The sequence below is a fragment of the Ictalurus furcatus genome, chromosome 2 (assembly GCF_023375685.1).
Source record: "Ictalurus furcatus strain D&B chromosome 2, Billie_1.0, whole genome shotgun sequence".
In the NCBI taxonomy this organism is placed as follows: domain Eukaryota; kingdom Metazoa; phylum Chordata; class Actinopteri; order Siluriformes; family Ictaluridae; genus Ictalurus; species Ictalurus furcatus.
In genome coordinates, this window is record NC_071256.1 from 20,549,803 (window position 1) to 20,561,262 (window position 11,460).

The 11,460-nt window shown below is 37.8% G+C and overlaps 1 protein-coding gene across 1 annotated transcript; it reads right to left on the bottom strand.

The window, feature by feature from the left end:
- Positions 1 to 7,622, bottom strand: LOC128624826 (uncharacterized). The gene is made up of 6 exons (XM_053652605.1): positions 7,421 to 7,622; positions 6,519 to 6,575; positions 3,167 to 3,754; positions 3,046 to 3,081; positions 1,630 to 1,728; positions 1 to 1,489 (listed from the first exon to the last, which is right to left on the bottom strand). The coding sequence occupies exons 2-6, from the start codon at positions 6,527 to 6,529 to the stop codon at positions 550 to 552; spliced, it is 1,674 nt and encodes a 557-aa protein (XP_053508580.1). The 5' UTR covers positions 6,530 to 6,575; positions 7,421 to 7,622; the 3' UTR covers positions 1 to 549.
- Positions 7,623 to 11,460: the final 3,838 nt, after the last annotated feature.

Genomic DNA, 11,460 nt, shown 5'->3' on the forward strand with positions numbered 1-11,460 from the left:
TTCAATATGTTCAGTAATAAGTGATTAAAAATTTATTATCAATAAGTGGCTCTTGTCATGTACATTCATCTCAAATTCTACCTCCTTTACTCATTTATCAAAATGAAAACTGAATATGATTAAAAAGGCACAATCAAACACAAATTCTAATTACATAAAATATATAAAAGCTCTCTAAAAGTTAGACATTTTATTTTTGACTATCTTTTCTTACTTTCCATGTTGTTTCAGCTGCATTTTAAATATATGAAAGCTGTGATTACACACATTACTACATTTTCAAGACATTAAACAGAGTTTCTAAAGGAATGCAAAAATAAATCATATTACATATTCCAATGTTTAAAATATAATTTTTATACATGGAATGAATGTCAAAAATAAGAATAGTAAATATACATAGCAATCAACTGCAGTACAGTATGTGAAAGACTTCAGACTAATTACCAAAATCACCATTTTAAGTAGAATTCATTTTAGGATAAAATTATTGCTTAAAGAATATAATCACTCTCACTGCCAGGTCACTATTTTGGTCAAATTTATTCTTTAAAAGTAGAAATGTTGCTCTAGAATTTCCCGATTCTTGTGAAACCCTGCGATTCCTTCAAACAGATGGTTATAGATCTTCTCCCACGCCTCCACCTCCAAGCGCCACAGAGCCGATCTGGAGCGAATGAGCTGAGCCACTTCATTTTTGCTCCCTTTGGCCAGACTAATACCACTTTTAGCGATGAAAAAAGCATCTACACCAATAAAGAGGGCATTTAAAGTAATAAACCCTGCCCTGGCTGACTTTGAAATGGCCAGAGGAGTTCCTTTAGCCAGCTGCCCAATGTCAGGAAGATCTGCAGCCAGTTTTGGGATGCTCTGACCTGCGTTAGCTTCCTGAAGCCCCATATTAACTGCCTTTGCAATCACCTCCTCACTTCTGAGAACTTTTGCAGCTGAAGCTCCATCCACTATAGCATCAATACATTTTCCTACTGCTCCAGCACAAACAATCAGTTTCCCAGCTTTAAATACCATTTGAACGCCATTGGCACTTTCTACAGCACAGACGCTGTTGGCCACGTCTTCCATATAATCTAGGATCTTCTGCATGTCTTCCATAAACCTGGTAAAGATGTCGTCTGCGTTTTTCCCTTGATGACTGTTGACTGCCATTTCAGTGATGCCTGTAACAAGGCTGTTGACACCGCTGGTGACTCCAAGACCAACGCCTGTGAGTGTGAGGGCCAAAGATGCGCCTGCAGTGACTGGAGCGAGAGCTAAACCTATGATAGACAAAACACCTCCTGCAATACCGACCGAACTTCCAGCCACAGTGGACATGTTGGAGCCCTTCTTCATCTTGTCCAGCTCAGCTGCAGCCTTCTCTAAATCAGACAGGAACACAAACATCCTGGTGTGGCACTCAGTGAATAAATTAATGAAGCCTTGTGCCTTTTCGCCAAATAGGAAATTCATCCTGAACAACTCGTCCCTCCTGTAAAGAAACTGTTCTGAAATACTAATAGCAAATTTGTCCATTTCAAACATCAATTACAATTACAAAATCAGTGATAAGACTGATCAAAATCTGAGTAAATTAATAAATCATAAATAAGTAAAAGAGAATGCTTTTACCTGATTTTAGTTAGCTGGAGTAAATGGTCATACAGATCGTGCACAGACTCCTCACTCACGTTCAAATTAAATTTCAGTGAAGATTTCCCATTTTTCCATCTGTAACATAATACATGTGATGTCAAACATCTAAACCATGTGTGAACAGAATTTCTTCACATGGATGTTCTTCCTGGGAAACATTTTTTTCCATAACCAACCACGGTCATCTGTTGTCACTAGGATGACATTTGACTCCCCCCAGTACTCTCCCATGGAGAGTTCTCGCCACACACTCCTGCTGGACCTACACTGAAACCTACATACATAACTGTGGAGACATACACAACTGCAAAGCTAAAGCTAACACTTTCTCACAGGAACACCATTCCTCTTCAATTAACTGTAGAGTGAAATTAACTAGGCCTCCAGATACACCAGCAGCCATAGTTAGCTCTGTACTGGTAACCGAACTTGCTTGTACAGGCCACAATACTCTTCTCCTCCCTACTCTTTCTCCTCACACCTCCAGGGTCCGGGGTTCGATTCCCGCCAGGGCCATGTGTGTGCAGTGTTTGCATGTTCTCCCCGTGCTGCGGGGGTTTCCTCCGGGTGCTCCGGTCCAAAGACATGCATGGTAGGCTGATTGGCGTGTCTAAAGTGTCCGTAGTGTATGAATGGGTATGTGATTGTGCCCTGCGATGGACTGGCACCCTGTCCAGGGTGTACCCCGCCTTGTGCCCCATGCTTCCTGGGATAGGCTCCAGGTTTCCCGTGACCCTGAAAAGGAGTAAGTGGTTGAAGATGGATGGATGGATGAAATTGGTGTTAATGAACCTCTTGCGTATGGATCCTAACCACTCCTCTAAGTCTCCCTCGTTACACTACCTCTGGGTACAGTTATTCACATGGCGTTAGGTTCCTCTGCCATGTTGATGACACACAGGTGTATGCAGGAGAGGAAAAAGTACTGAGAAATTATACTTCATTAAAAGTGCAGGTATCTAGCCAAATGGTCTTCAATCTTATCCACAAAGGGCTGGTGTGGCTGCTGGCTTTCATTCTAACCAAGTAGGAGTCACACTTGATTCTACTTGTTTAATCAGTTCATCTTAGTCTCCAATCAAGCCCCACTGCCAAAATGTCAAACCACACTTTCTGATCATTGCCTCTATGGATTTAAAAAAATGTAAGAAACTTGCATAACTCTGATGCTCTCCTCCTGCTTCTTTATATACGAGTTATTTTCAGTAATTCATATTCATCACATATTCGTTTATTTTCTTGCTGCAGTGGATAATATTTGCATGAGACCACAAAGACTTGAAATTCCTGAAGAACTGTTGTAACTTAGCAGGTTGTGTTCATTTTAAGACTCCTTATTTAGCGAACAAGTCTAGAAGAAAGGAGAAAAGCCCCTGCCTGGATGATACTTACCCATGAAAACCTCCAGAACCTGATATCCACTTGGATCTACAAAGAGAAAACACAGTTGGTCAAACCTATTTGGTAATAATTATAAAATTATGTGGTGTAATCAAAAAGTTATGCTCAATACATTTTCTCCATCTTCTCACAGATCTGCTGAGTGATACGGATGTATTTGTCCAGCTGGATGGCCAGGACTTCCACATTCCTGAGGATCGGCCGGAAGAACGCTCCTGTGTCTCTCTTGAAGTGGACGAGGAGTGGAGAAACGATTCTGGCTGCAGAGATCACTGAACGTACGGACATGGAACTCACACCCTTTGGCATGAAGCTCTCATCCATAAACACAAACAGTGAGGTGACGGCTAGCTTCTCCACTGCATCCAGGAAATGTTGGAGTTTCTCCAGTCCTTCTAAAGTCTTCTTCAAAACTTCTCCTAGCTCCTTCTCCAGCTTCTGCCTTCTGGAATCTGCTGTAACCTGAGTCAGACCATTCCACATGTACTCTCCAAAAGCCTTGGCCTTGTCCTTAGCCTTGTGAACATGGTCAAACTTCAGAGTGATCTGATCGGCCCGGTCTTTGATGTCTCTCATCATATCGAGCTCGGTCTCTCTCTGTAAGGTCCATTTTGATTCTCTGTCACAAAACTCCTTTACTGTTTCAGTGCATTTGACAGTATCTAAGATGTACTCGCCCAGCTGCTTCTGCAGTTTCTCTCTGTGATAAAAACATAGCAAATTTGAATAAGTACAAATTCCTAAAGCTGCCTTTGGAAGCAGGAGTGTGCTCGAGCACTGGTTTGTGAATGGAGGATGGAGCTGGAGAAGGTGAGTGGTAAGGAATGCACACCTGCAGGAAACTGTACTAATAAGTGTGTTCTCTTGCCCTGCATCCCAATTGGCATACTTATGCTATGTACTAAAATGATGTACTTTTTTGCGAAGAAAAAATACATAATTTTAAGTGTGTAGTAAAAGAGTATGCAAGTACTGGGACATACGAACACGTCATGTAACAGAAGAGAACTTTGTTGCCCAGAAGAGAACACTGTCACCGTAAACAAACTCATTGCATTTCAGCTTTCTTCATTTATTATTCCTTATAGAATTTATATATATGGTTTAATTTATCTTTCCCTTGATTTATTTTTCCATATTTCATTTACACCTCTCGAAGCAAACCGTCACAAAACTCCTACCTCGTGCAAGGAGTTATATGTAGGAAATATATATAATAGCTGAAAAAGTATGTATATATATAGCTGAAAAAGTGTCTCCGTTCTCATGAAACCTGCATTCTTGTGAAACCCGGTCTTGACAGGTGACCTTGAAAAAATGAACTCGGAAGGACAGGAGGACACAGAACGCATCTTTGCAAGAATTGAGATGTGCTGTGAGCTTCCTGTTACGCAATGGATGCAGTGGACGTCCCAGCACATTTCTACTAGTGGGACAGGACCATTGTCTCTTCAGTGTGCTGACTCAAATTTAACCTATTACCCAAAAACACTTAAAATTCAACATAGAAGCAAATACTCACATCTCCGAACCCAGTTGGAGATAGAAAAAAAAGACACCAGCTGTGAGTGAGAAGAAGCAAGGGTCCAGATTTATTGGTTCCGTTCCACCACACGAGATCCACACCGATGAGAATTCTCAGAAGTGATCTGACACCCTGAGCTCAAGCTCCAGTATTTATACTGTATTTACACAGTAGATAACCAATATATTTCAGAAAGACTATGATATCAATACCAATAGGGTTAAAAAAGAGCTCATCTACATTACCTTTAGGTTTTGAAAGAGGCCTTTCCAATTTACCATTAGGTTCTGAAAGAGGCCTTTCCAATTTACCATTAGGTTCAAAAGTGGAGAGAGACAAAACAATTTAGAGACACCTTGGTCTCACTCTTATCTTATCTTATCTTTATCTTATCTTATCTTATCTTATAATTTCTTCTGGAATTCAATTAATAGATCTCGTATGGTAGCACTTATTGTATTGTTCTCTGCTTGATATCGCTTTGCTTGTATCTTTCTCATTTGTAAGTCGCTTTGGATAAAAGCATCTGCTAAGTGAATAAATGTAAATGTAAATGTTATCTCGCGGGGTCAGCTTGACTCAGCTACCCTTATAAATGGCTCCTCATGGTTTTCTTTTAAAATTAAGGCCTTCCTTGCGAGACAAGAATCTTCACCATCTGAATTATGAGTAAGTTACATTTTTCTGTATTTCTGGTTTATAATTTATTTTCATATTTGCTCTATATCTCTATTTTATATATAGTTATACTGCTTGCAAAATGGTTTACTGTACTTCCTACTTCATAATATCATTATATTACCCTTCTACTATCCTACATATCCTACTACTCTTTATTTTTATAAAGAGTATTTTATAAAGAGTATATATTTTATTATTATAAGATATTACCCTTATAATATCTTAATACTCCTCTTAATTATTCTTATAAAGTTATAATGTTATGTGTGTGTGAGAGAGAGAGACAGAGAGAGTGTGTGTGTGTGTTATGTCTACATGCCCGCCCTTGACTGTACAAGAGTGTGTGTGTGTGTTTGCACTCCTCAGCTCTTATAATAAAATAAATAAATTTATGTAATAAAATTACATATTACTCATACTAGGTCTCCCTCATATTTATTTCATGTCATTGTTATCCACAACAAGTGCTCCTCCCTAAGTAATATGTTTCAGCTGGTTAATAGATTTACTGTAAACTGGCTGATTAACCAAAAGTTAATTAAGCATGTTTTAATGTTGTAAGCTCTCCGTTTGCAATTGCAACCTCACATTAACTAAAAACTAAGTTAAAGAGTTTACATTTACCTCAGGATGGAAGCTAGCGCAGTTTCATTAAAATACTTCTGAGGGATAAATTCGGCTACTTATGGATTTTAGATACATATTTTGTTTTATTTAGATTATTGTTGTTAAAAAGATGTTAAAACTACAAGTATGGGTTAGGCTTCCATCAGCCGCTATTGTTATGCTGCAATGACTCCTGGGACTTCTAGCAGGTTCAGTGCACTCAGGTCTGCATCCGGTGCAGCCTCGTTATCATTCAATTATTGAAATTGAACTTCGGCGGTGGATGATGACATAGAACGAGTTCATAAGGACGGCAGCTCGCATAAGAACGCATATTGGTAAACAGCCAGTGTCCACGGATCCACACTTCGAAAATCTACCGGAAATGGTAGACCATCCGGCTAACTTTAGGATACTCAATTCAACATACTATACCGGTACTATTTAGTACACAAATTATTATTATATATACACTCCCAAATGTTTTTGAACACGCTATATATTTATAAGCAAGGAAATGGTATATGTGAATGGAGAAATGTTTAGAAAACTTTATTAAAACAGTAAAGATTCCAAAACTCTTTATGACTATAATTCACTCTATGATCAAATATGATAAAATAAATCACAAGAGAAAATTTACTGGACTTACCTTTTCATCATCCTGCTCGGTTCAGGAACTCTGAGTCTGATATGAACTCCCTCTCTTCTGCCCAAGACAAAAGAAATGCTGGACTTTGTACCCGTTATATCCAGATAACAAATTTTGGTTTCTTTTAAGTGACTCTTTCAAGTGAGTCAAACGAATCGATTCACAAGGCACCCACAGATTTATTATCTTTATGGTTTTTATTTATTTATTTTTACAGATGGCTCTCCTTTATTTATGTTTCATTCATTTGTAATCAATAATAATGAATCATCATAAATATGGTTGTAAGCAGCCATTAGAACAGTGGTCTGTGTAGTCACCAAAAACTGTTACAAAAACAGTGGGTTATTATACAGGTGTAAAATTGTAGTTTGGAGAATATTTCTCCGTAGATAAATTAATCTAATAAAACTCTCAATGAGTGATACATTTAAACTGATTTGTTTGAAAGAATCGACTCAGTGAAGTGATTCATCTATCCCGGTATTGTAAGTTTCACTTCCCTTTCTACACTGCAGAACGCTTATCATACTTTAACAACAAGGGGTTATAAACTGCTCAACGTGTCAAAATACCACTTCTTCTCTATAGTTTAATGTGTAGTTTAATTTATATATTTATATACAGTTGCAATCAAAATTATTCAACTCCCATTCTCTCATTACAAATCAGGTTTATTGTCAAAATTGAAAGACTTTCAGCTGTTTGCAATGAACAAATCAAACAAAAGCAATTGAAATAATTCAACGAATGCTTCAAGTGGTTTCCTCAAATTCAACTGAAAATGTAACTTATAATGATTTCTCCAGTTTCAAAATTATTCAACTCCCTGAATAGAATGGCTCACAACAGCAGAAATATGCAAAACAGATGCAGTCTCAAACACATCTGATGCAACTTACCAAGGGCTTCATTAGTTGCACAGGGTGTGCTTGAGCTGGAACACATGAAATACCTGAACTGGCTATAGGCAGAAAATACATGAAATACCTGGATGGGGAAGAAAAGGAAGCTATACAACGGCTGCAACCAAATTTCTGAGAAAGCAGGTGGTCATGTGACAATCATGTAGTATGGTGCAGTGGCTGCTGGGAAATGAAGTCCAGAGTTACCTCCTTGATATATGACACATTTACAGTGAACCTACTTTTTTATATTACATGTTATAATTCCTGGAATGTGATTATTGTAAATCTGTTATATTTGTTTAAGGGAAATAATTTTGTTAGTCACTCGTGCTAGCTGTCTAACACTAGCTAGTTACGTCAAGACAAGTACGAGCGCGTCAGCTGGTCACTATGGTAACCACAGAGCCAGAGAGATTATTTTAATACATTTTTTAAAAATGTTTTGATAAGATATAAATAAAAGCAGTAATCCGTTCGTTCAGATATGTTTGTATGTTTATTATTGCTTGTGAGAGAAGTGTAGATGGGCGGAGTGTTGAAGCTGAATGTGCTCAGAGTGAGTGATGTGTAATGATGATGCTGAGCAGCAGAGGTCAGCACTGTGACACACCTGTGCACCGCCATGTTACTGCTGCGGCTGGAAAATTCCCTGTTCTACTTAGATTTGGGGTTAATGTGGTCTTAAGAAGGAAAATATTACTTAATTTTATACAACACATACTGTACACTTCTGACTTTAACAAAAAAAACAGAGGTATAAAACAAATACAGACAAGTGAATATCTCACTTTTGTACAATATTATACAGATAAACTAATAAATAAAACAGTTATTAAATGGGTTTATGGAATTGATCAAGATAATTTTTTGTAGAGAATGCTAAGTACAACATAATACAGCATAATCTAAACTTCACTTAGAGCTACTATCCATTGTTTTCACAGACGTCACTGCAACCTGTGTAATTACCCACAAGGCAATGAGTTTGTAACTCACACGGCCATTTTGGTTCTTTAGCTAAACACCCAAAGTATTGGTCTTTTAAAAATTCTCTCAAATTTGTTAAAACACAACATGAGGTACTCATAAAAATGTCCTACATTCAGCTGGTTCATGCCAGGGGACAGTTTACCTTCGTATACTTCAGCAGTAAGACAGGTGATGAGATCTCTCTTTGAAAAGTTTTGCTGTTCTCAATATTGTACAGAATTTTTTTTTTTTATTATTAAAATGCTTAAGTTTATCAGAGTATGATTAAACCACCATATATATGGGGTTGTGAGGATGAATGAATTAGTGCACAACATTTCATTTTAGTGAAATGGACCTTCAGGGAATTATGAGGGAATGTAACCAAGAATCAGTACTTCAGAATTCACCACATAAATTCATATCAACATCATTTTATTTCGTCAACAAACAAACAAACATTGCAAGAACAAGAACAAGAACAAGTCTCTGGCCCTAATTCATAACAACTTTCAGAACCGCTAAGACTCTTAATCTCAACCCACGTTATGAGTGGCGCAAACAGCATAAACAATTTTTGTTTTTCTTTAGAGTAATTAGAGAAATTATAACATATATATTCTTTTTTACAGCTTCTATAACTTTCAAAGTTTAATCAATTTAACATGCTATGAAAATCAAGTGAATATGCATTCTCGTGCACAGACAGATAAGGTTCAAAATGTGTGCCAAATCTCTAGACATTCAATTAATCATATAACTTATAGGTACAATAGAGCAAACCTTAAGAATGTAAAAGAGTTTATCTGTGAGGGCGATAAACTCTCTTGAAGAAATTTTAAATTCAGTTAAAACTATGCAATCTAACAAAGCTCCTGGCCCGGACGGGTTTCCAATTGAATTTTTTAAAACGTTTATTGGAAAATTAGCTCCATTGCTTTTGGCTATGTTCAACGAATCCTTGGAATGTGGGTCTTTGCCTCCAACTCTGACACAAGCCACTATAGCTCTCCTTCTTAAGGAGGGTAAGGATCCATCCTCCTGTGGTTCTTATAGAACGCTGTCTCTGCTTAATGCAGATGTAAAGGTGTTGGTGAAAGTAATGGCATCTCGTTTAGAGAATGTACTCCCTTATATTATATCTGAAGAGCAGAACGGTTTTATAAAGGGACGTCAATTGTTTTTCAATACCCGTACACTCTTTAATATAATTTATTCAAAGCATTCGGCTGAGCTTCCTGAGATTGTGATTTCTTTAGATGCTGAAAAAGCATTTGATAGAGTTGAGTGGGAGTATTTGTTTGCAGTCTTGAGGAAGTTCGGATTCGGGGATAAATTTATTTCTTGGATTAGCCTCCTTTACTCATCCCCTAAAGCCAGGGTTCAGACAAATGATATTTATTCAGATTATTTTGCTCTCGAACGTGTCACCTCTGCTTTTTGCTGTCGCTATCGAGCCTCTGTCTATTGTATTAAGATCTTCTCCCTTCTTTAAAGGAATAGTTTGATACAGTGTAGAATACAAATTGTCGCTATATGATGATGATTTGTTATTGTATGTAACCGATCCTATTGCCTCTATGCCTGCTGTCTTGGGTGTTCTGGAGACCTTCGGTGTTGTCTCTGGTTATAAATTAAATTTGGACAAAAGTGACTGTTTTCTCGTCAATACTGCAGCATTTTCTCTTCAACAGTCAGATCTACCTTTTCGATTTAGTCAGTCAGGGTTTAAATACCTAGGTATCAATGTGACACGTTCTTTATATAATCTTTTATCAGATAATTTCACTCCCCTTATCTCAAAGGTTAAATCCAACATTCAGAGTTGGGGTAACTTACCCCTTTCTCTAATTGGCAGGATTAATGTCGTCAAAATTAATATATTACCGAAGTTTCTTTTCTTGTTCCATCAAGTTCCTCTTTTTCTGCCAAAATCATTTTTCGATTCATTGGATTAGATAATTAGTACTTTTATTTGGGGTGGGAAGCCACCAAGGGTTCCTAAATCTTTATTGCAGTAATGTAGACTTAGTGGAGGACTTGCATTACCCAATTTTCAATTCTATTACTGGGCTGCGCACATCCATAAACTTTGCTACTGGGTTAAATCTCTTGGATCTTCTTGGTGTAAATTGGAACTATCTTCTTGTAGGGAATCCTCTTTACCTTCTTTATTTTATTCCTCTCTACCTACAAAACTCTCCCTATATACTGATAATCAAGTTGTCATCAACACACTTAAGACTTGGTATCAATTTAGACGGCACTTTAAATTTGTAGGTGCATTCTCTTTGGGTCCTTTAGACAACAACCACCTATTTCCTCCATCGTATTTGGACTCGACATTTTCAGTGTGGTATGACAAGGAAATTAAACAAGTTAGAAATCTGTATGCCGATGGTGTCTTTGATAGCTTTGCCAATCTGTCATCTACTTATGACCTCCCTGTGACGCATCTCTTTCGTTATTTTCAAATTCGGAATTTCGTTTCTAGATGTTTTCCTAATTTCCCCTGTGCGCCTCCTGAACAGGCTTGGGGAAGCTTGTTTTGAAACAATCCACATCAGAGAGGAATGATTTGTAGGATTTATTTTATTCTGGCGCTAGGTAGTGAGGCGAGCACCAAAATTAAGAAAGCGTGGGAAACGGAGTTAGGAGTACAGATAAGTGAAGAGTGTTGGGAACACGCTATAGGGAGGGTACAGTCTACCACTTTTTGTGCTCGTCTTGGATTTATCCAGTTCAAAGTTTTACAGAGTCCATCTGTCCAAGTCGAGACTTTCTGTAATATATCCGGACGTAGAGGACAAGTGTGATAAATGCCATGGCTTTCCCTGTCATCTTGGCCATATGTTTTTTTTTCTGCCCTGATCTCCATGGTTTTTGGTCTGGTTTCTTTACCATCATGTCCACTATTCTCAGGGTAGATTTAAAGCCTTGCCCATTGATTGCTGTATTTGGGATTCCTGATGCCTCAGTTCCATTGAGCTCGATACAAAAGGATGTTATCACTTTCACATCCCTTATAGCAAGACGTTCCCTACTGTTGCATTGGAAGTCTGCCA